Source organism: Cynoglossus semilaevis, chromosome 10, assembly GCF_000523025.1.
Source record: "Cynoglossus semilaevis isolate Cse_v1.0 chromosome 10, Cse_v1.0, whole genome shotgun sequence".
Lineage (NCBI taxonomy): Eukaryota > Metazoa > Chordata > Actinopteri > Pleuronectiformes > Cynoglossidae > Cynoglossus > Cynoglossus semilaevis.
In genome coordinates, this window is record NC_024316.1 from 10,695,042 (window position 1) to 10,720,596 (window position 25,555).

The 25,555-nt window shown below is 39.4% G+C and overlaps 1 protein-coding gene and 1 long non-coding RNA gene across 4 annotated transcripts in view; one reads left to right on the forward strand and one right to left on the reverse strand.

Moving 5' to 3' along the window:
- Positions 1–25,555, forward strand: part of LOC103384975 (TOX high mobility group box family member 2-like) — a 95,341-nt gene that overhangs the window by 64,647 nt on the left and 5,139 nt on the right. For all 3 annotated transcript variants that reach the window (XM_025059077.1, XM_008318706.3, XM_025059076.1), the window contains 3 exons: positions 4,020–4,295; positions 21,827–22,057; positions 24,254–24,334. In XM_025059077.1, the coding sequence (XP_024914845.1) occupies positions 4,020–4,295; positions 21,827–22,057; positions 24,254–24,334 (588 nt within the window). The remainder of the gene's footprint in view (positions 1–4,019; positions 4,296–21,826; positions 22,058–24,253; positions 24,335–25,555) is intronic.
- Positions 19,183–21,814, reverse strand: LOC112487570 (uncharacterized). Its single transcript, XR_003050772.1, has 2 exons — positions 21,644–21,814; positions 19,183–21,259 (listed from the first exon to the last, which is right to left on the reverse strand). It is a non-coding gene; the product is annotated as an uncharacterized LOC112487570 (long non-coding RNA).

Sequence of the window (25,555 nt, forward strand, 5' to 3'; positions counted from 1 at the left end):
CCCCCCCCCCCCCCCGCTGCTGCCACTCCACTTCATTTATTCCAGTTCTGTCTTGCTGTCAGTCAGCGGCGTGGACATGCTTTTACCATTTGCCTTCTTTTGTGCCACACTGTCCGCTTCTGTCGATGCCTCACACAAATGGAGTTTTTCTTCATTTCTAAGCCGTGTCAGATGCCTGTTTGTGATAAGTTTGATTCCCATCCTCATACCTCATACTCTGAAGGTGAAATTTGAAATTCACCACTAGATCCATATGTCTGCAACACAGAGTGGACACAGAGACCTTCATGAATGCATGGCCAGCTGTTGTTTGTCGCCACAACCATACTGCTTTGTCAGTCTTTTCCCATCAAAGAAACATATGGAAGGGTGACTTTTGGTAGGACACAAAGTTATTGAGTTTCATGAAACAAAAAACTTTTTTTAATGACCAAAACATCATCTGTGTTTTCTATTAAAAAAAAAAGTCTGCCTGTTACTAGAAATGTAAGAACAAAGTCCATCAAAGACAGACAGCTCTTGTCTTTGGACGATTTGTCCCTCATCAGCCATGACAGGCTCTCTGGTGTACTGTGCAACAATTTCATTCTCCTCCCTTTGGTGAACACATCATTGTTCCCAGATGAGCTGTCTTCCACTAAACACCTCATAGGCCACAAATGACTCCATCACCCAGCTAATGACTTCATCTCATCTTCCCATTCATTTGTGTCAGGGAATCTCATAGCTGAGCAGATTAATTTGTTTCCACTTAAGATAACTTCATTACTTAAAATAACTTGACAAGGTGAAGCACTGTTTGATTGCGGAGTCTTTTTTAACTCAAATACCTTCGTGTTTATGTTGCGTTCCTTCCTGGGATGACAGTTGCTAACGGTAAACCATGGCTGATGTTAAATTCTCTGTGATGTATGTAGAAGATACATCCACAGTTTGAAAGTGAGGATGTTTCTGTGTCAATGCAACAGCAATAATGCTATAATATACTGTATATATATATATTTACTAATGTCAATATTTTCTAAATCATTTTTAATATCTGGGATTGTTATTATTCTTTCTCACATTAGCAGTAGATCTGCGACAAAACAGTTGTGCTGCGCTACGCTAGTGAACCGTCATCCCAAGATCAGTCAAACCTGCAGTTAACTTTATCTAAAAAAATATATCACCATCATCATAAAGAAATACAGTATACAATTCACTCGCAAAACATACACAACCTTCAGAGAACAGCGTTTTGGTTAGACCTGAGCCAGCTCTTAGCTTTGTGGTTAAAGGTTCAGGCTTGTCATTGTAAATTGCTGGTTCAAATACCAGCCCTGGCAGGCGTTGTACGATGTTTTGATATAATATTTCTGGGGGAAACACATACTGTAAAAAGGTATGTATGTTTAAAAAGTCTCCCGAGTGTTAGCTAAACTTAGTTATGTTTTTAAATGTAGCAAAAGTTATTTTTTTAAAATGATGTGTGCTAGTTGCTAAACGCCCTTGAAATCATGATTGTGCACATGGGTCAAAGCCCCCCACGGTGGAAGAACTCCATTAATCCCATGGTGAGAATTGTCGTTTTCATGTTTTTTTGGTTTTTTTTTTCAAAGAACCGGAAGCAGCTTTGTATATAAAGAGAGTCAAAATGCCTCAGAGCAACATCTTACATCTAAGCTATGTGAAGAGATCATGAGCCATGTAACATTTTGATGTAGAATCACAGACTATTCACAGGGCGGTTTCAACACGTTTAAGGCACAGACCAAATATAGTTCCTTTTTAAATACCACTTCTCGACTCGGTCGACGGTGGTGAGGAGAGGTTGGAGGGTGAAGCTCCAATGGCTGAGAGAACATTTGGTGTTGTCAGTTTGACTTTCTCTTTCATTGGCTCATCTTCATGTCTTTGAAAGACTGTACATTTATGAATTATTTATCCATGTTTGAAAACATTAAACTTGTGATGTCCTTGTACAGGGCCTTATCTTCAAGGGCATCATGAAAACCTGCAAAGAAAAAAAAGTATTTTATAAACGGCCAGTGACAGCATTTTCATCATAAACACCAACGTTATGTTGTATGTTATTTGTTGTACATTTTACTGTATCACAGTGACCATTTGACCAAAAGACATAACTGGGAGTATAAATATATACAGTATTTGTGTTATTACACTCACTTTACTATTCTGCTTCAGGGCGACTACAGATGAGTTTTATGGCAAAATAGATACAATCCAATGGATTTCTGACAAATATGAATGATAATAATTTTTTTTTTTTTTTCCACATTTTCACTCTGAATAGACTTTTCTCTTGATTGTTAACAAAGGCCAGTGGCTAAATACATGTTGACTGACAAGATATCTGTTTGGCCTTTATGATGGGGGAAAAAACAAGTTGAGTGACAATGTTTCTTGGAAATCACAAAAAGAGGAAGAAGAGTGAGTGAATCACACATTTCATAAACACCCTTCCACTCAATACGGCTATTATTACCCGTCTTCTTCTTCTTCATATTATTATTATTATGATGATTATTATTATTACTTCTCTCTAATGATACTGAGGCTTTATCCCGTCTTCCAGCGCCTGTTCTGCTGTTTGGGAATTTGTATTTGGTCTTTGACATTTCTTGCCATTTGTTTGCTAAAAGTATTTGTTTGCAAGATGAATTGCTGCACTGGCAGGCGAGATGACAGCCTACACGAAGATGATATTGAATTGATTTCTGAAATGTTGCAGAACGGACTAGTTGATGTGTACCACGAGACATGAATAATAAAAATTCTATTAAAAAGCTCTTGAATGGCTGACACTGGAATATTATTTGTGATGATTAATTCTCTTCAGTCATTATAAAGGGGAGTTGGCATCAGATTGCCTCTGACAAAATTGCTTTTCATTCCCCAGTGAATACTCTCAGTATGCTTTTTGAGAGCACAAAACCATATTTCTCAACGTAATATTATGTCAAAACAGTCAGTGGAAACGACGGCGGCCGCTGCTCATGTATCACCTTATTAGTACCATAGAGTCTGTGTTGTTTTACCTAGTGGGGGTCATTTGAACCTCCTGGATACTTTTCATAATGAGAAATGTGAGGCTCGCTCACTCCCATTTTTCCAATTCTAAAAAATGTGATTGGCGTTACAGTAATGAGATCATAAAAAACAAATGGCACTGCTTTCTTTCCTCCTGTAATGAATTTGATTAACTTTATTTCATAGGTGTGCTGCCTGACAGTTTGTTGCTTCAAAGCTGTCAAGGGCTCTGAAGCAAATTACTCTGCAGTGCGACCGCTGTTGTCTATCTCCTAATTAATTTGCTGTGAAAGAATAAATTCTTTGCACTTTTGTGAGCACAGGCATTTGCATTTCTAATTATTTTATTTTCAGGGAGACACTTTGAATTGACTCGTGCAGCGCTGCTGCGGCTGCAAAATACAACAAATCAGTTACAGTGAGTTTAAAAGCCAATTATGAAGGAGTTTAATTACTCTGGAACATCCGTTGTTGATGTGCTTTAACTGAAGTCAATTTGCCATTAAACTGTTGTACAGCAGGACAGTGTGATTACACTTTCTGTAGCGACTCAGACCAGACATGTCTCTTTTACAATCGCTGTGACTAAACGAAGCTCAGAAAAAAATTGAATCTACTGCTTCTAGAGCAGGAGTTCCTGAAGACGAGACCCCCTGTAGGTGGCATGAAGCATTTGCAGTGAAAAATACAAATGTTTTAATTTATTTCAGAGTTTGGCAATTGGACTTCTATTGTATGTAACTGTATTTTCAGTGATCAGTAAGAACATCAGTTTAAAAGATTACAGTATGAATTGGTTTAGCAACTGGTTTTGAGAAACCTCTCTGAAAAATATCACATCTGAGTCACAACATCTGAGAAAAATGACTTCAACCTCACTACAGTGCAGTCACCTACAGTATACATTTGTGTTTGATAAGAATAACAATATTAGTATTTACTGTATTAACCAATCCAGTGACCGACTGCATTCTGCATCTTTCCAGAACTACTCCAGTCAGGGCAGAGGCAGCAGTGGCAGTGGAGGAGGAGGCGGCGGTGGAGGAGCAGGGGACGAAGACTACGAGATCCCTCCCATCACACCTCCGAACCACGCTGACCCGTCTCTGCTGCACCTCATGGAGCATGAGTCAGGGTATCCTTTCCATTCTCTGCCTCACAATGGCCTGCTCAACACCTACTCCTACCCTGAGCTGCCCGCCCTCATGATGTCCAACATGCTGGGTCAGGACACCCACCGCCTCTCAGGGCCCATGCACTCAGTGAGTACAGCTGTGTAACAGGTCGGCCTTCTGACCTTTGTCATTATAAATGTCAAGTACTGTGGTAGACAAGAAAAAAAATAGATTGATCTTGTGATAATGCATCAAATGAACATAAATGTGCAGCAAAGACACAATTCTACAGATGCATCATTTATAAACACACACACAGAGAGAGAGAGAGAGAGAGAGAGAGCTTCAGCCTCGTTATCATCCAGACTTTGACAGCACAGTTTCTTTCATATCTATTCAGCTGCACCACTCACAGATTTCATTGCCTCAAAGTGAGCTAAGAGAGGAAGCAAGAAACTCACTGCTGCACATTTTCATTCATTACGATCAGCAAAGCAAAAAAGCAGTGGGGGAGGAATGGAGAAATAGATGGTTTTGAATAGAAAAATCTTGACGGGACTAGAGAATATCCCTTGTCAGCTACTTTTTTCTTTTCAAAAGGTTTCCAAGGACGAAGCTCCCTCTCCTAGTAGAGGGATTTTTTTGTGTTAAGCATGCTTCAAGAGTGAACATGTAAACACCCCTGGCGAACACATTCAAATGCTTTAATCATATGATCGAACCAGTCTGAATTATAGATGGGCTGTATGGTGAATTATTCAACGTTATATACTTTCATCTGACATAAATATTACTTTTTTTCCCTCTCTGCCCTCCATCATGAATATTTATGCCTTAATGTGAGCATCCGTGGCATTTATCCTACGTTAATCAGGTCTTATGTGATTCTCAGAATCAAACTGCAGGAGTTGTGGGCTCTATATTGTTTCCATGGTGGAGGACTATGGTCTCCATTAATGTCACTCTTCTGGATTAGGCCACAATCCAGCAATTATTATACTGAATATTCCTGGCTTTGGAGACACATGGTGTAAAAAAAAAAAGGCCATTTACTGTTGATCTGCTTTGTGGTCTTTAGCATTAGCGGCTGCTCAGGCAGTGCCGTGTATCTGTGCTCGCATATATGTGCAATATACTGTACGCTTTTAAACATGTTTATATGAAACCCATATATTATTGTTTGTAACAAAGCACACCTTTTTGGGGCCGATTCAGAAGACGCTTCAGGAGGAAGCAGAGAGGCAGCCGCTGCGTCTTAAACAGCTTTTGTTTCACCTTCGCAATTATTTATTTTCAAATAGCCCTTCAGGGTAATGTTCCATTTTCTTATTTCACACCCTCTTTTCTCATAAATGAACCGTCATTGCAATAAATCACCGTAAAAACAGAGACTTGCACACACTGTGAAAGGTCTGGAGATTTATGTAACACATTCATGATTCCCACTTCCACATTTTAGTACTACTCTAGCAGAGCCTGTCTAATAATAGCTGCTATTAATATTTCTTGTTGCCTAGCAACCCCAGCAAGTAATAGCTTACTCTGGAAAAATAGATGACCGATAAGAAAGGGGGGCGGGGTGGTGGGTGTTGGTGGGGTTGGAGTGTGGGGATTCAATTCATTTATTATCTCCTGGGACAAGAGGAGCTTATTTCTGAAGCTGAGCAATAGGAAAGTAGGCTGTATATTGGAAATATGTTGGGAAATTGAAGGTAAAGTTATTTTAGCTTTTCCCAACAAAGTCAATTAACTTCAATTTCACGCTGGCAAACTAATAAGAGCGATTTCAAGTCAATTCAGTGCTAACAAATTTATTATTCAATGTTATTGTAGTACGCATGGCATAATAAAGACCATTTTATAGGCTTTAAGAATTACAGGGATCCTGCCCTATCTTTGTATTTTTCTTTTTTCCCTGCATATCTCAGGATGTAAATGTTTACGAGCCAGAAATACAAATACAAATATTTTTCTTTCCATTTTAAATGACAATGAGGCATTTGAATGAAACTGATTCTGAAACAAACTGGTATTTTAAATATCACTTTGTTATTTAAATTAAGTTTATATTGACATTCGGTCAAGAGCCGTGGGGCAAAATGGAGTTGATATTTAAGATAGAGGTAAGATCAGGGGTTGTATGTGCAAATTTTCAATTTTTATTTTGGGGAATGCAATATGTTTGTTAGATTGAAAGCCAAAAAAAATGAATGCTGTGACTGCAAGCTAACTTTAAAGTGTCTGTCATGAGGTGCAGTTGTTGGACATGAAAAATTCTATTACTATTATCTCTGTGTTTATAGCACCCCCTATAGGAGAGGAGAGTGCTGCTTCAAACATGATTTGTTGTTTTGTTTATCAACACCATCTGATATAAAGACAGGTAATAGTGTAAAGCTGTCTCCAGTACACTTATGTTGGGTGTATTGTACCACCAACCAAATATTGGAGGTGATGGCTGGAATCAAAACTGTAATGGCTCCACTGTCTGCTTTCACTGCAGCCAAAGAAAAAAAATAAATAGTTGACAGTGTTACCTGAAGGATGCACTTTTCTTAAATAAAAGCTAGCCCTCAGTGCAGATATAAACCTCCTACAAGTACAAGCTCAGCTGGAGCAACAGATATGCGTCATCTCAGGGGACGCTATTGCTGGTTTTTGTACAACATTTAGCCTCAGGCTAAAGCTCTGTAAACTTCTCTCTGCTTTGGGATTCTCTTTTTCAGCGTACATCGATCCTACAGCAAACACGGTTAAATCATTACAGGCTTTAGAGCAGCGCGTTGACCGTCATCACACTGAACAGACGCTTTCTTTTTCTTCTTCTTTTTTTTTTCTCCTTGTGACTCTGAAATCTGTGATTTCTCTTTATTAAGTCAACTGTTTAATGGTTTTGAAATTTCCGACGGCTTGTGTCTCAGCAAGAGCTGCGTATTTGCTGCTAAATTCAACCTTTCTAACAACCTGCTCGTTTCTATCTAATTATGACTCCACAGGCTGCAGAAAAATATTAGCTGGTAAATCAAAATGATGTGTTGCAGGTGAGAAAAGCAGGTGTTAAATATATATTCATGTCTGAAGACTCACAGCAGAAGGAAAGTCACATTTTTGAGCCTTTACATTTATGCAATTCAAACTTATTTTTACTTTCAAATCCAGCACTTACTTTAAGGTTAGGAGTTAATTCTTTCTGCTGCAGTCGCATGTTGCTCATAATGGACTTAACTGCTAGTTTAGGACCGTTGTACAGACTTTAAATTGTACCACTTACAAAAGACCTGGAGAGGCAGAAGGAGCCACATCAGCCAAATAACAGGGCTGTCAATCACAAATGCTCTTACATTTTCTTAACCTTTCCCCACAATGCTGACCTACGCTGTCAGCTTCTTTGAATCAAGGCAAAAAGTCTTGGATGATTGGATACTGTGAATTGCAACATTCAGGGAGAATCCCTGTATCAGCCTTAGCTGTCAGCGGTTCTGCCACCCAGTCACACAGAGGAGGAGACGGGTCTTAAAGGTCTCACATCCAATGAGACCCCTAATGGTTAAAGTCTGGCTCGGGCTGTAGCATAAGGACCTGCCAGAAAGAATGATCTTTGAGGGAAAATTAAAGGTAGAGAGACAGTCGGCAACGGATGATAATGAGCTGTCATGAGAGCGTTTGTGGATTGGCCCCAACACGGAGCCTTGTGGAATGCCACGGTGTGTTAATATAACAAAAGAGGCCGGTCTCTGCTTCATTAGTGAGGCTGGTTAGAGAAGAAGGGGAAGACTAGTCTGCCTAGGTTTTACCACTCACCTCTGTGTGTGGTAAAACCTAGACAGTGTTATGGTTTTAATTTACTTGTGGTGTTACGTTACTGCGACCGGCTAGGACTAGCTTCACGTCACATTTTATAGTAACTGCATTCCCATTTGATGTTTAATTTATCTATAATTTCTATTTTTTGTGGGGTTGTGTTGGTGGTCATCTGGTGGAAATAAATTCTAATTTTTCCTGCTGCACTTCTGGTTTTTCATCTGTTTTTTTTTCCTTTTAGCCGAAAATAATGAGCTGAAAAAACAGCTGCAAAGTTCAGGCAAAATGTTTCGTGTGCAGCCTCTTTCAGGTAATGTTCCACATGTTTGTTCAATTACTGGTAAAACAGAAAATATTACCACCGTTGGAGCTGTAGCTACACTAATGGTCCTCTGTGTAAAATTCAGGTAAAATTGTTTTATACTCCGTTTTTATTGGCAGGAATTAGATATAAATACAATTACTGATGCTTTTGTGAGTGTTCGCTCACATAAAAGTATGAATTGTAGTTTTCATTACTTTAAATAGGGACCTTCCAGCCCTTTTGAGCTTTTCCTCCAGTGTTGACACACCCTCTACTCTTGTTAAGGGCCACCTTAACTTTTTTTTTGTTCAACAGAAGACAACCTTATTTTATTGAAAAAAAAAAACACACTGTCAGTGTTTTTATTCTATTCAATTTTATTTTTGGTATTTTCTTTCAAGAAATTATTGTAGCCATGAAACCTTAAGAAATAATCACAGTCTCATGCACATTTAGGAGCAGTTTCCACCCTTTTTTAAACATTTTTTCTTGACTCACTGTATTTTCTATCACTGACAGGTATAATTTAATAACTAACTAGTGTTGATTTAAAAATGGACTAACATATCATTTTGTAAGTTACTCAGTCTCTGGTGAATATTCCCTATATAACCAGTCTTTCTATAGCTGTTATAAATAGTAAACCAAGTATGTAAGAAATCTCCCAGGAAAGTGTATTTGCTCCTCTGGAATCACATGGTTGTACCTTAGCTAGTAGTAGACAAATTTAATTCCTCTTGTGCGGAGATGTTGGTGAATCTCTCACACTTAAAAACACAAGACAAAAGTCCTGTCCTGCTGCGTTACTGCATTTAAAGTACAGCATGTTTACTCTATATTGAATAGTTTCCATATACGTGTTTGCTACATGTGCTGTATGTGTGTCATTGTTTCCAGTATTGGCCTCGGTTGACGTCAGCAGGTTGCTTCAAGGTTATGTGAGCTGTGCTTCATTTAATCTATGAAAGGAAATGTAGTTTTGCATCACTAGTCATTTAGGACGTGGACAGCGATGGGAAAGGGACCATAACTGTGGTAAAGCAGAGATAAAAACTACATTGTACTGTCAGTATCCACAGCTGTGGTTGTTGACAGTACAGGGCTGTTAGATAAAGGACCAATCAAGTCATTAAAGAGGCCTAATTATATCATAAACAATGAACAGATAACGTCTATCTTTGATAAGATAGACGTTATCTAGAACAGGAATGTAAAGAAAGCCACGTAAACTGTCCGTGGAGTCCACGATGCTGTGACTTATGCACGTCTGATGTTGAAAATTATCAATTTTTTTTCTACTTTTCTGGTCTTGTAAAACCTTCATATCTGTTTGAAATTAACTTTATTGAGTCTTCTAAAATTCAGTTTGATTTAATGCCACATTTTCACTGCCGCTGGATTACCTTTTGTTTTTTTCTAAATTGAAACACCAATCTCTTTTTTGTCTTCCAGTGAAGGTTTAAGACATATCTCATATGACCTGCTGGCTATGCCGCCTTTCACAGGGATAGATATGACATCTCGGTGATGTTCCCAGATAAATCACTTTTTTGTTACAGTAGAAATGTTTTCTGTGTTGTGGCTTTTCATTTCACCAAAAGACAGATGCCCCTCAGTGCTACACCGCACTAGGTAGGGGAACAATGTGTCTTGTAGTTGTCAGGAGAAATGACAGCAGGATAATTGGTAGGGCGCTCCCCATTCGATCAAAACTAAAAAAAAAAAAAAAAGAAGAGGTCTCTAATGCAAAATGCGCTTTAAAAAAATAAAATATTGTTTTGAGCAAATTGTTATACAGTTTTTCCGATTGAAATAATGAAGAGGTATCATGAAGGGTTGGGCATTAAAAACAAATGCACATCCATTGCAGTTCATGAATATTCATGCCTCTAATTCAAATAACCTTAGGCGACTGTTAGGGCTAATGAATATTTAAAACATCTTGGTCACAGAGACTTAATCACTGCATTACAGCCGCCTTCCTGGGATCATCGTGTACGAGGGTAAACAATTAGGATTGGCAAAAAACAGATTTCAGTGGTGATCACAATGCATCTGGAAAACAATATGTCATGCTGTCACATTAGTTTCAGGCCATTGGCGCTTTAAAGGAGAACATAACAACATGCCAGAGGACAAAGGGTGAAGAGATGGCAATGATGGCAGCCGTGGGTGAGACTATTAGTTGTTTAATTAGCTAGACAGTCAACAATATATCAAGCAGGAAGCATTGGAAATAATCAATTAATCACGATGAACCCATGAAAATCTGAAACAAAATGTAGATTTCCCGCCTCTTACTCATTTACAAACCAAAGAATCTCCGAACAAAAACATCTCCGCTATGATGGTGAGCTGTAGTGCAGAAAATAGGAAGTGCAGCCACAGCCGAGCAGCCCATTGAGCAGGATACAGCCTCACAGGGACCGGCGCGATGACTAGACGTATTTACATTTTGCTAAACTGGTTCTGAAGAAGTCTGACACCCCCAAATGCTCCAAGGAGGAAAATCCCTTACTGGCCACTTAAAAGAGACTCTGACTGCGTTCTTTTAGGGATCAGCGTGGTGACTCGTCCTCTTCACCGCCACTGCAACGCTAATTAGGCCCACCACAAAGCCAGCCTGTGGGGATAATGTCTCATTATTAGAGTCATTTGTTTCAATTAACCGCTCTGTGATTCTACAATAGCAGTGCACAGCCTTGCACAGAGAAGCCATTACTCTCATCCATGGAAGCACTGAGGTTTGGGATGAAAGTATAAAGAGGTGAAGGATACCAGCTCCTGCCACCAGAGGTGCTGCCAGGCAGTTAACCTGCACCGTCACCAAAGAGCTGTTAAGCCAAGTAAAGAGAACCAAAGAGACATTAAAAAAAAAAGAAGAACTTTTTTAGATTTGTCATTAACCAGCTGGAGGAAACAAAAACCTTGGCATTCAGAAAAGGTTGCTACTTTTATTTCATTTACATGCTGAGAGCTTTTTAACCGTCTACTGTATACTTACAGGTCAGGCTTGTCATTTTTCGACTGGAGTCAAGCTCCATTCTAGTCTTGGTGCACAGGTCTGAATTTCTCTCCTCAGTTCATGAATGCGTCTGAAGCCTCATCTGTGAAGTTTCATCACATCAGTAGACACAGCAACTTTTAAGCTGACAATGTGCAATATTCTAGTCCTGGAGTAACTCGTTCTTTTGTGCACTTACAGTACAAAGAACTTTCAAACTGTTGCTTCACTGCGAGCCTTTGCACAGTGTTCATACTCTGTGTTACAGGAAGGAGGTGTGATGGGCGTCAACATGCAGAGTTAGGTGTAAGATATGCATGCAGAAGAAGAGAAACGCAGCAACAGTGCCAGGAAAACTGGGCGTTGCACTTCCACTAGCTGTGCACATCTCGCCGTTGAACCGTGGTTGTCCTCCGTCTTCGTCGTCCTCCTCGTCTTTCATTTCATTAAAACCCAGCAGAAGTAGGTTTGCACGTCGCCAGAACATTACACCTTTGACTCAGCGTTCTGGCACGATTTTTGCCATTTTGACACAGCTGATCATGACAGCTTTCCAGGGCAGAAAGATTTGATCACCATTCATTTGTCGTACCTTTTGTAAAGACCAGAAAGGTGTTACAGAGGTGTAACAACCCCTCACTGAGAAAGACAAAGGATGTTAGCAGAACCATATTTAGTGATTCTCCGAGAACTGTTGTCCAACTGCGGTGGACTCCACTGACAGGAGCCGCACAAGGAAAATTAGTTTTGAGTAGGTTTCTGAAGCAGAAGTTTGTCTCTTTATTTCAGTTTGTGTTAAGATAGCACAGAGTTGAAAACATTAGCTGCACGTCAAGTAGAATATTGCACGCTTTAACCAACAAAAAACGAGCTCAAACGTCACTTTGACAGTGAGAGACGCCATCTTGGATTCATTAGAATCCAAGAGGATAATAATAGCAACACCAAAAGATGATGATAAACCCATCCTTCAAAACATCCAAGGGCACCGTCCAATGACAATGAAAGACGTCATTGATAATAAAACTAAACAAAAATTTTACATAAAAAAAATAATAAAAAAACTGATATGGACAGATATATTTGACTCAAGACAGTGAATGTCTTGTAAATATTTTGTACACTATCAGTTTTCCTTCATGCAAAAATCTGTTTAATCGTATCAGAAACTGTTCATTAAAATGCAATTGTTATTTGTTATTTGCTCGTATACACATGGATTTAAAGACTGGGTCAGTTGTCTGTAGAATGTCTGTTGCTGCTCTCCATTAAACTAAAACAGTAGCATAAACCATTTGACTAAATCTTCACATCTACTGTACAATAATCTTGCAGTGAGACAGCACTTAATAAATAATTAGTGGGTTTTTTTCAGTCTTCTTCATGGGTTTGAGAAACATGATTTCCATCACATCGGTGGACAAAGATCCTCACAGGGGTACAATCAGTTCTATTCCATCAGCAATGCATCCCCTGACAAAAACAGTTTGTACCGCTTGCTATACTTACTGCTACCTGCTGTCGGTCACAGCTGGAGGCTGTAGCAGCCCGCTGCTTTCAGGTTGTATAAGGCATGATTACTGCAGAGGCAACGTCTGTGATTTGTTTGCCACATGTAAAAAATAATATTGTCAAATGTCCTTGTTCTATCAGTGGCGTCTCTGTCACTCAACCATCCCTCAGAGCATCACTCTAACTGATCTTTGATCACGCTCTCACGGTTTTCATCGCAGTTAAAGCTTTAATAAAACCTCTCCACTCACTCTGGACACTTAACGGTGACAAAAAGGAGCTTTTTAGCCTCAAACGCTCACATATACAATACTTCAGAGCAGTTTTCAGTCCTTTCAACAGCAGATAATGGAAACTTCGATTGATACCAGGAGGTTGCTGGCCTGTGATGCCTCTGTTGCCAGGCTCTCTCATTGGCTTTCTCCCCCTGCTGTGCAGATGTTTACAAAGAGACATCACCAGCTCACATTAAAGCGTTCAAGTTGTACCCTTAGGCTGTTGCTATGGAAATAACCCTGCAATGATCTCTCATTCATGTTTGATTAATTTTATTTTTTTTTCCTCTCCATGCTGCTGCCTCTACAAAGACCACATCATGGGAACATTTCATCTAGAAAACAAACAATAGGATGAGATGAACGTGTCAAAGGTGTTATTTGCTTTGCGGGCATGTGTGAGTGTTCTGTGGTGATAAAAGTTTAGAGAATGATATCAGGGTTGCATAAATGTTTATAATGCACTCACCATTTTTCTCCCAGTTTCCTAGACTTACCTGGACTGAAGATAAGCTTTTTTTTTCCCTTTTTTTTTTTTTTTTTTTTGCTCCTCTTAACTGCACAGTGTAGTGTTGAGCTACAGCAACCCACTGGGGCCAATTAGGATACCAGCAGAGCCAAGGAGTGTAGAGCAGATGCTTTTGCCACTATTTATTAAAATCCAATCTGCGGGGGCCCCTCCAACAGCTCGTTAAACTACAGTTAATCTAATTAGCTCTCACTTGCCACCGTTTTCACCACATTACCAAATACAAGGGCCTCGACTTTGCAATTGAGGCTGATTAAGCAGGTCCAGTACTGTCAGACAGGCCCCGTAGAACGGCTCTCCTCAGGGCTGTCCGTCATTTTCCAGAGAGGGATAAATCATACCACTTAGTTCAGCCGTGGCGGTGGGCATCAGTTCAAATTAAAACATCAGCACTGGGAATAGTTCTGTAAAATAAACACTACATTTGCAATATCAGTACAGGATGTAAAAGCACTAAATACCAAATACTCTGACCACTGGAATCCTTGTATATTTGTTATGCCATGATAAGACTGAAAGTGGATATAAATTCCTCAGTGGTTCAGGTCTTTACAGTCAGATTCTCACTGGTGCCCTTTCATGTGTTTGGGAATCACAGCCATGTGATTCTGCACTTCCGGTTCTTTTGTTTTTTGGGCAGGGCTCTGTTTTTATTTAATGGGTGCAGCTCTCTGGGCCAGTGCCTGCTTCTACTCACAGATCTGTACAGTGGCTTTGACATGAAGTCTTGCTCATTACTTACAGATGGGCTGTCTGACATGAAACTGTAATAGCTTCCATATGACGAGGGCACAGTATATATTTTAAGACATATTTCAACCCATCGAGCTCTCACCGTGGACTGAGTCATGGAGATGTACTGTGAAATGGCCAGACTTACACTGTAGTGATGGTGAAATACAAATCCCTGGAGGAAATCCAAGAGCTATTTCACATTCTAAGGCTGAACAAATAAGCAAATCAACTGTAGTTTGGTAGTGCTCAAAATTATTGTTAGATTATCAGGGAAAATTAGAATAGAAGTGTTTTTAATGAAGCTTTAGTTCAAGTAATTCGACCACTGGGTCACTTTTTTCCTCTTTTAATGGAACTGAGAATATTTATTGTTCCACTTATACCAGTGTGTGACCAGAGTATTATCAGAAGAGCCTGTGGTCTCTGTTGTCTGAGCTGCATACTGTATCTGGACTGCAAGCAGGACAGACATACATTGTCTGTGGAGCAACAACACATAAAAGAAAAGTTGTCATGCACATTCAGCAGATGTTTCTAACCTCAATGCATAGTAATTTCTCCAGATGCTTGATTTTACTGCAGGTTCAAACAGAACATTTTTCTGTTTCAAAATATTTTTCATACCCTTCAACCTTTTAGATAAAGACTTGAAAGAATTACTGAGGCACAGGTTCAATTTTTTTTTTTCAATTCTTTGTGCACTGTCACAGACTCAACATAAACGTACAACAAAACAAGGATAGAGTAAAAATAATTATGTTGAGTGATTTAGAGAGTTATAAAGTGGCTAAATAAAAAGTTAAAAGTGACTTTAGTGACTAAGATTTTTGCAAGTTAACAGGTGATTGAAATGATTTGTAATTAAAGCTGCAATGTTTATGCCGTATTTCCAGCATGTTCTCAATCATACTGCACACAAGTCAACTTTAAGTCAAAGTTGAGTCCATCAGAAACAGAGTACAATTCAAAAGAGATGCAGAACACCTGTCCTGTATTTAAGATTCCATGTAGGTCAGCACCAAACAGCCTTTTTGTAAAAGTTTAAGTGTGTTGTGTTTACGCTCTTGTCTTTCCTGCCAACTTTTTGTTGAGTCACAGTCTTGACAGCATTACATGCAGGTGCTCTCTGAACTGAGAGCTGTAATTGATATCTAAATAAATGACTTAAAGCACGGTGTATAAAAACAACAAAAAAAACTAAATGTGAGCCCACATTGTCCCTGCCCTAATTATATCCTGTAAAGCTAACTTTTTTCTTCTGGCTCTCTGTAGCCTTCAATATCCTCTCCTCCAGATCATCTGATCTCACTTTTATGCAGAGAAAGACTGACATCCTGTTATGATGTATTTTAATGCATAATGATGTGAGGGAGAACTTTGGACGCTCGTCTTTAATCACAATTGGTTTGTGTACAGTGTGTATTTTTACCAGCGGCCTCCAACAAATGAGCCGATGACTGATGCGGCGAACAAAATGTATATTTTTAAACTGCTTGACTTTACTATGCACTCGCTGGAGACTGTGTTCCACAATAATATTGTGTTCTGATATTTTTGTTGCACTATACGTGGCCTGCAGGAACCCTCTCTTTTCCTTGAGGCTCTGAATTACAGCCAGTGGTGAAAATTGCAGAAAAATTATATATGGCATCTTGAAATTACATTATATTCACTACTGCTAGTCCATCCACAGCCATTTATCTATTTATAAACCCACAAAGGCTAACAGGCTGTAACAGCTGCACTAAGCTCAGCTCCTCTCCGCCGCTGCTGCTGCGTAGAGGTCTGTGTTCCTCATCTGTTCCACCGCTACCACATGGCACCACACACATACTACAGTACAGTATATGCTGTATAATTTATGACGTGAATAACATGGACAAAATGCAATCCCAATTGTTCCCAAAACATTCAACATTTAGAAGTAAAAGTTGAACATTTTTCACAATAATTGTGTAAAGATTATTTTGGGGGATCAAAAAATTTACATTTTAAACCTCACTGTAAAGATGAACTGCTCTTGCGCAAAACGTGAAGTAGAGGCTCATGGGAGAGAAGCACATCAGTCACTATTGAGTACAGCATAAACTCAGTTCTTCACAAAACACATATCTCACATCAAAGATACTGACAACATTCTCATCCAGTCCAGAGTATGGGTAAAAGACTCATACATTTTATTTTAGATTGTAAATTTACCAGGAAACACAACCCTGGGTGCAGTATCCATGCTGACCAGCAGGGGCTTCTTGTGGATTTCTTTTTTTTCAGCAACATTGATTTGAAATTTTAGTCACTGTCACTTATAATAATGAATATTTATCTTACACTGGAACTGGATCTACGGTTCACAGTGTCACCTTTTGATTTTATTGACTGTACTGTATTTACAACCAGCAGGACAAAAAAGTATTTGTCTGTGTTATGTAGTACATCTTCAGACCGTTTCTCTTCAGTGTAAGCACAAAAGAATAAAGCAACACAACAGTCAAAATGTCCGGAGTATAAAAAATATCCCTGTTACATCTTTGATTTGAATATTTCTGTACTCACGTGTGATTGATGTTCCTGAGCTGCTGCTTTAAACAGCCCACAGCTGCATCTCCGTCTCATTATTTACACCAGGAAAATAAATTATAAAACTAAATTTTTCTCTGTTTAAAAAAAAGGTATAAACTGACAGAAACTGTATAACATGTTGAACGTCGGCACAGCCTAAACCTACATACAGTACGTAGAGTGTAGCAGTGGGCTGTGTAGATTAGATGCAGGACAGTGCTCAATATCTGCCTGATACTTGAGAGTAATAACCATCAGAGTAAAGAGAGTCTTCATCTCGCAGTAGTTCAGTTTTTCCTGTTTGTTTTTATGATCTGTTCAGATCGAGGCACCGTGCCGCACTCTGCACCCCCCTGCTCAGTCTATATACTGATGATGATGTTCATGATGATGATGATGATGATGATGACATTCAGGAGGGTGTGATTGAAGGAACACTTTTATATGCTGCCATACCATTACCTAGTTTTACTATCTAATTTCCACGTCTCTAAAACTCCAGCGGCCTCCGCGTCTGCGCCCGTCTTTCTTTTTGTTATCAAATCTCCTCTCTCTACATCACTCCACCGCCCTCTCTCTTTTTATCTCTTCTCTTAACATCAACTCTCTCTCTCACGCGCACTATTTTCTCTCTCTTTCTCTCACAATTTCCACTCTCTCCTCTCAGCCCCCGTCTACCCCCCCCCCCCCTCCTCTATTTCTCTTTCTCTGCTGTTTTGATAGTGACGCAGTTATCAGGCTGTCAATTCTAATCTTGTCTTGCCAGTGCAGTGCTGTCCATTCAGAATTACAGCTGCCCCCTCCTCCTCTCCTCCACCTTTCATCTACAACCTTTTGCTCTCTCTCTCTCTCTCTCTCTCTCCAGCCCTGACAACAGAAATGCTGATGAGGTGAGTGAGCTAAAGCTGACACCATAGTTCAGTTTTGCTCGCAAACTACAAAACTGCAGCTGAAAAAAAAAATACTGTTTTGTTTAGCTTCTGCTGAGCCGATCAGGACATGATGATCTCACTGTACCTACACACCACCAGCCGGACAGTTTATTTATCTATTTATCAGATTTTTTAATTAGTTTATTTATTGTTTATTTTTTAAATTGTGCCATCATATTTAAAGTTACTCCCATGTAACTTTTGTTGATGTTGTTAAAGTCCTCGTCTTTGATTTTATTATGACTTTACTCTTCTTATATATTATATATTATAATCAGTCAGAAACAAGCCTTTATTGTCTGATTATTCTTTTATTAATTTCAGTGTTAATTTAAAAAAAAAATTATTTGGCCTTTTGCATTTATCATTAAATATGAATTGCACATTACGTCCTGAGCTCCTTTCACCTAAACATAGAATCAAACCTTTTAACACAAAGAGAGCTGAGAATTTTAGAAACTGCTAGAAGCTTTATTGTAAACACCAGAATCCAACAGTACTTCATTATAATTCAAACTAATTTGACTGAGAATCTTCCGTGCAATAAGAACGGATCAAAAATGTTTGAAAAAAAAGAAAGAAAATCCACACCGCTCTAGTGCATGAAGCAGTGTGATGAATAAGGGATGTGAGTCACTCTTTTCTCAGCTTACAACAGCTGTCATAGTCATTACTGTTCATTTCACCTGCACCAGAGAACAAAGGAAAATAAGCTTGGCATCAGTCACTGTACTGTAGCAGAGGTATACAACCTTTATAGAAGGCCAGATGATAAAAATACCAACTCCTGCTTTGTACCTGAAGAGTAATGTTGCTTTTATTTTAATTAAATCTACTCTGTTGTCATTAATATACTCTAATGAAATATATTCCCCTGGTGTTTGAAACATATTGCTAATGAAGGTGGCAGATTTTCTTAGGTATTTTTCTCGCAGACACAACAGAGAATAACAATGTTTTTGTAGTACATGCCACCGTTTACTGTAGTACAAACATAGACAAAAGATGAGAAATATTCCAAATACTTGCATATTACAAAAAAAAAAAAAGATTGCTCGCCATTAAATTTCTCCAGATCACCGTTTTCATATTTAAATACATTATTCTTACAACTGATGTTATTGAAACAAGTAAACAGTGCTAGGCTTTCACAAATTATTACTTCACTTTTTGGCTGTATATAGATTTTACAGTGTTCACTGTTAGTCAACCTAATACGTCTCTGCTCCTCGAAATAAACACAGCAGTCAACTTTTCTCTCAGTACTGTAGATGTTTGGTATACAAGTGCAACAGCCAGACAGTCTGTAGTTCATTTTTCTTTTTCGCTCTTTTTCATAGATCATTGACCTTATTAAGTGAAAGCAGTGACACTCAGACATGGTTGATGAAAAATGACACTTTGCAGGATTTTATTAGATACGACATAATGAACCTAAGTTTATGACATCCTTTAGTTGAGGACGCTACAGGCATTTTTCTATATTTTTTATTTTATTTTATTTATTTATTTTTGGCTGTTTTTAGAAAAACTGATCCAGATGGAAGAGGTTCATTTTGGAAAGGGAAGAAAAAAAAAGCTTTTTTTATTATTGTAAATATGCTCTCCTGTGGGATTCCTTTACAGTTTAATTCCCTCCATTAACCTCTCACTCTGTACGTATGCACAAAAACACGAATCACTCATAAACACCAGAAAAACCCACAGATATATTCTCCTTGTTCTCCTGGTTGTTGACGTGAGCTGTTATTTGTCATTACTCCTTCGTCTGTACGAATACATGAGAGTTTTCTTGGAGATTATTAAGCCTGTTGTTGTTGGGTTTTTTTCTGTTTTGTCATTCCATTTGCTCTACCTTCAGTTTATTTTATTTCCACTTCAAAGGCTCGGGTGGAACAGATGTCGTTTTCAATGTCTGTCTTCTGCCTCATTGCCTGAAAGTGAGGGATGATTATTTTTTAATGAAAGCAGGCGCAGTCACACTCAAAAATAATGAAAATTACCTGTAAGCTGTGAAAAAGACAACCAGTACTTTCACATTCAGCCCGAGTGGGAACATCCATTCCCTTTTTTCTGCTCGGCACAAAAGACATTTTGAAGTTTTTCTTCAGCTGCCAAATATGTGCTCCTGGACCTTGAATTTTGATTAGTTATTTTCATGCTGTGTAATGCACTGTGTTGACTGGCAGATTGGCTGCTCATAAAACAATGCATCCATCCAGAAGCAGTCATTTCCTGCTTTTCCAACTGGCAGTTTAAAGGGAAAATGAATTGCTCCTTAATCCCATGATGAGTGTGTACTAGATGGATAAATATTTCACCGAGAGACTTTTTGGAAAATACTAATTTCTAGGGCTGTCGAAATTAATGAGTTAATCACTTTAATTAATTTGTGCAGATTAATTAGATTGAAAAAAATTAACACATTGGCAGTTGTATGGGTATGTGTTATTTACACATTCTGCGGGGAAGCGTTTTTGTTTCTAGTAGTACCTGGAGCTTAAAATTTCCTCTCAGCAGCCGGCGCGTGTTAGTGGAGGCTTCAACTTCAGGTGACTTGTGTCAGAGCAGCCTCACCGAGCACAGGGCAGTAAGTAATGATGAAGTCACCTGACAGGTTGACTGACACAAATGCCAAATAGATTGAGAGGAACTGTAGGCTGATTAATATTGTTGATGACAACAGATTTAAAGAGGTTTTGAAAGCCCTGCCCACCAACTCTATGAACCTAAATCTTGAGTTATATTTTTGCACCTTTTAAATTTTTTTTTTTTTAATAATTCCATTATTTTGATAAGTTCCTTTTTTTCCATATTTGGAAATGCAGAGTGATCCGGATTACTCATGGTTAATCATCACGTGCATGATTAATCATGATTAATTGCAATTAACTCCCAGCTACCCTATGATTAATCATCATCATCAGATTAAAAATGAAGACGGTTCTTTGGCAGGTTTTTCCACTGAACCATTCGGAGCTGTTTAAATTTTCCAAAATAAATAAATAAAAATGCGACCTATAATGAAATACAAGTTCACTCTCATTTCACTCGAAGCCTGAAACAACATTTAGGTAACTCTCAACGGCAAATAGGAACATAAATACAACTACCTTCATTTCACATAATACCGACCTAAATCATCATATATTCAGAATGTCATTATCTCTTCCATTATATGGCTGGAAATTGGATAGTTTTATAACGGCCGAGAATCAGGTTAACTGATGTTCCACTGATACTAATGGGAACATCAAGCCATCACTTCGTCCTCACTGTTTGTTCTCAGCTGCACCTATTGCCTCCTCTCTCTCCTTATCTCTCTCCCCCACTCACTCCCTCACTCCTCTTTTCTCCTGCTCTTGCTTGCTGTGTTCTCTCCTCGGCGAAGCAGGCAGTAATTTCCATATAGAATCACAACCAGGATCAGGTGACCTGGATTTGACTCCCCGTCAAAGCCCTGCACAGAAAATGAAAATGTATTCATGTGTATTGGGTCCAGCGTGTTGCACAGATGTGAGCAGTTTTTGCCTCCTGAATTTGTACGTAGGCTGTTGTTGACAAGTCTGCCCTACGACCAACCTATGAGAAAATATAGAGATTTGATCGATGTGAGTTCTTTGTGATCTACTTGAAATGGAATACATAAACAGTGAAAAGAAAATCATTAAATGAGTCGGATCATGTGAATCCAAGTGAAACTGGGCGATATTAATGAGTTCGAGATTCTCTCCTGGCTGGTTCATGTTTGGTCAGTTTCTCACCCCACCCCACCCCCAGCCCCCACCACACAGACCTCAACTTTTCTCTGTAAATTGATCTGTTTTCTTTTCTAAGAACCAACCTCAGACGTTCTTCACTGAACTCTGCTGCTCTCTCTGTCGTTCTGTCAATGTTCCGTTCGCCTCACATGGTCACAGAACGTGTTGTTCATGCACCTACAATAATCCAATAAAAAAGGACAGTAATTCTGAGTCCCATTCTGGATCTGATGATCTCACCTCTCCACCTCTGTGTCTCTCTCCAGATAAGCAGTGAAAAGCGAGCCTCCGCAGAAATGATGAAGCCCAAACCCAAACCTCAGAAGAAGAAGAAGAAGAAGGACCCCAACGAGCCGCAGAAACCCGTGTCGGCTTACGCCCTCTTCTTCAGAGACACCCAGGCAGCCATCAAGGGCCAGAACCCCAACGCCACCTTTGGGGACGTCTCCAAGATTGTGGCCTCCATGTGGGATAGTCTAGGAGAGGAACAGAAGCAGGTATGAAATGTGATTGTCTTCACATATGAATATATTTACAGAGTACAATGTTTACTCTCTGTCTATTCTGGAGTCACCAACTTGAATTGTCAGAGCGACAGAATTTTTCTGTACAGAGACTCTTGTGTCCGGACTCAAATAAAATGAAATAAAAATTAGATTTCTGTCATTATTATTTGATATTTATTGGCCGGATAACATAGTGTGGTGGGACAGGTTTGGCCCATGGGCCACCAGTTTGTGATCACTGCTACTTACCATTGTGAGTAGAAGTAGAACACTTAGAAGCTGTGAATTATGAAAGAAGAAATACACAATACAATATAATTAGACTTTTATCACAGTTTTATCTCATAACGTTATATTTATTCAACTTTTCATCTCATCATTATTACTTTGTACAGTACGGCATCTCAAAATGTTGGCTTAATCAGCCTTTATTTACCCTTTTATGACTTTCCTATAAATGACTTTTATATAATAAATACTAATAAGCTTACAGTTTGAAATGTACTTTTGGTACTTTGGTCTATGTATTTTTCTTTTTTTTTTTTTTTTTTTACATTTTGACAAATTTTACAGACTGTCTGTAAGCAGGAATTCTTTACCAAATCAAACCAACATTATTTCCCAGACACCGTAGACTCACGCATTTAGAACACATTCACATTTTCTCAGCACCCTCGATGGCATTTGTGCTGCAGCAGGCACACAGCAATTCATTACCATTATATGCTGTGTAATTACCAGAACATTGCTGTGAGATAGAGCGCACCTTAATGAGCCAGTTCTTCTCTTTCTAAAGATAATCCACCCGTTTATCCCCCAATCCCCTGACTCTCATTAAAATGATTTTCTTTCTAAATTTAATTCTGGCAAAATGAAGGCTGGAGAGGGTGGGGGCAGCGATCTGTGTGACTACGGTCATAAAACCGTCTGAAAAAGACGAAGTTGGAAACAACAAGAAATGGTCAATGTGGATAAATATTGACAGACCTGTGGAGATTGGGTTGATACTCGACGTAGTGGGTAAAAATAGTCTCAATACTTGTACTACAAGAGAAGAGCAGTTGTAATGAAAACACAACAGACGTGTATTTCAATAAATACACACTGATCTGATGACTTTGTAGACAACTGTTTCAAATCATCTTTGCTTTTTAATAAAACCTTTACACTGAAAACTGAGGAAACTAATTGCAGTTTTGACCTTAGCTACTCATTAGGCCAGTGGTTCCCAAAGTGGGGGACGTGCATCCCAAGGGGGCGTTGAGCTATTTTAATCTTAGTGTTTATTTTAATATTTTATAAAATATTATTTTTTAAGTTTAAGTTAAAAAAAACAAAAAGTGGATTTTTTTTAACAATTTATTTAGGAAAGAACTTTTCTTGCCCGTGCTCCTACTGTATGGATACTTTATCAAACAAACATTTTTATGTTTTACCTAATTGACATGTTTTTGTTCTCGTCGGCAAAATACGCACACACACACACACACACACAGTCCATTTTCTATACACTGTATATGGCTCCCAGACTGGGGTGTACCTGGGTGCAAACACACTGACAAAGATGTGCATACACACACCGTATAAAAACCACAGCCATTATGCAGATGCCACGAGTTCATTCAAACACGGCAGCGGCTGCGACATTTACTGTAACTGTGCGACAACACAAGTTGGTGCATCACGGTAAAAATATGGAAGGCACTTTCAAACAAAAGTCATACACCGGCAGGGAGTGCATCCTAATGTGCCAAGTGACTGCAACCATCGTGCTGTATCTTTAATGTCAGTATGCTGATAGCAGTGTTATTGTGCAGCTACAAAAAGGAGGGGGAGAGAGGGAGAAGTTCCAGTTCATTTCTCAAGGTGGATTGGAATGGAAATGATGTGTTGCTACAATAGAGGGAGACACACTGAGATGAGAGAGTATTAGTGCTGTGATGAGGAAATAGAGGTGTTCTGTACCATTGGCTCTGATGGAAAGGGTAACATTAAGGACATGTGTGTGTCAGTGTGAGTGCACATGTGCGTGCAGGATGGGTTTAAGAAAGTGTTAGCGGGAGATATAAAAAAAAAAGTAAAGCATGCACGTGTGTGTGCGTGTGTGTCTGTCCATTTTTGAGTATGTCAACCTCTCCTTCCACACTAACCCTCTTGTTTTGATTTTTTTTTTTTCTCTCTACACAGGCATACAAGAGGAAAACTGAGGCAGCTAAGAAAGAGTACCTGAAAGCCCTGGCCGCGTACCGAGCCAGTCTGGTTTCCAAGGTAACGTTTACGACCTCCAGACTTTGGCAAAGACTGTTCCCAAACTGGATGGAAAATCCCTGCTAATGGTGTGGGTGGGACTTCCTTTGGGCAGGGTGGCTGTGATGGTGGCTGTGATGGTGGCTGTGATGGTGGCTGTGATGGTGGCTGTGATGGTGGCTGTGATGGTGGCGGCCATGTCTGGGACAGTAATGCCTTATTTACATAGGGTGCAGATGGGGGATGGAGTTGATAGTTGGGGGGTGGAGTTGATATGGTGATAGAGGGTCGGGGGAAGGGTCAACCAATCAGAACAAACAAGCATGTGACTTGTACACCTATGAGGGAAGGAGGGAGGGAGAGAGGGAGGGAGGCAGGGAGAGAGGAAGTGGTTTGCTCGTTCTGTCTAGACCTTAACATCAGGTTTGAGTTGGATTTATATGCAATCTGAGAAAAGGTGGGGATGAGAAAGATCGCCTCACATCAGGAACACCTGTGTCATGTAATAGATCATCACTTTCCTCAATCTCTTCATCTGCAACAGGAAGTATATTCATATCAAGCCAACCAATCATTGGCGTTGCTGCCGTTTCCACTGCTGACACCTTCCTGCTAATTCAGATCCATGACATCCCCCTTCTTTCCCCCCTGTGGTAAATGTCGTCTTGTATAGGACAGCAGAGCGGCGTGTGGAATACAGACAGACAGAGGAGGAGGGCTGTGGATTGCATTGTTTAGTGCCGTCTTATATTAACGACACACAATGTAGTGCAGGGAAGATTCCTTTTGTCATTCCATTTGTTCTGCAGGCAAACAGACGGAGGGATCTGCCTGTGCGTGTGCGTGTGTGCGTGAGTGTGTGTGTGTAGGTGTGTGTGTTTGGATGTGTGTGTGTTTTCCCGAGTGTGTGTGTGTAGGTGTGTGTGTTTTCCACTCTTTTCTCATCTATCTGTCAAGGTGTCTATTGATCATTACCTCGGCCTCTGCTCTATTCATACAAATGGGCTCCATTACCTTCTAATCAACACTGATGGCTGAAGATGAACAATCTGACAGCTCATCATAGAAAACTATGCATTGGGTGGGGCAGGTTGGAGGGGGAGAAGGTGGGATTTTTTGGGTTGCTGCACCTGCGCATAGTTAAGAATTGGTTTCCACAAAGAGAAGAAGTTGAGTTTTCTTGGTGTTTTCCTCTGGAGCACTTGCAGAGCTCTCCAGGACTACTCACAGGTTAAGAAGTGT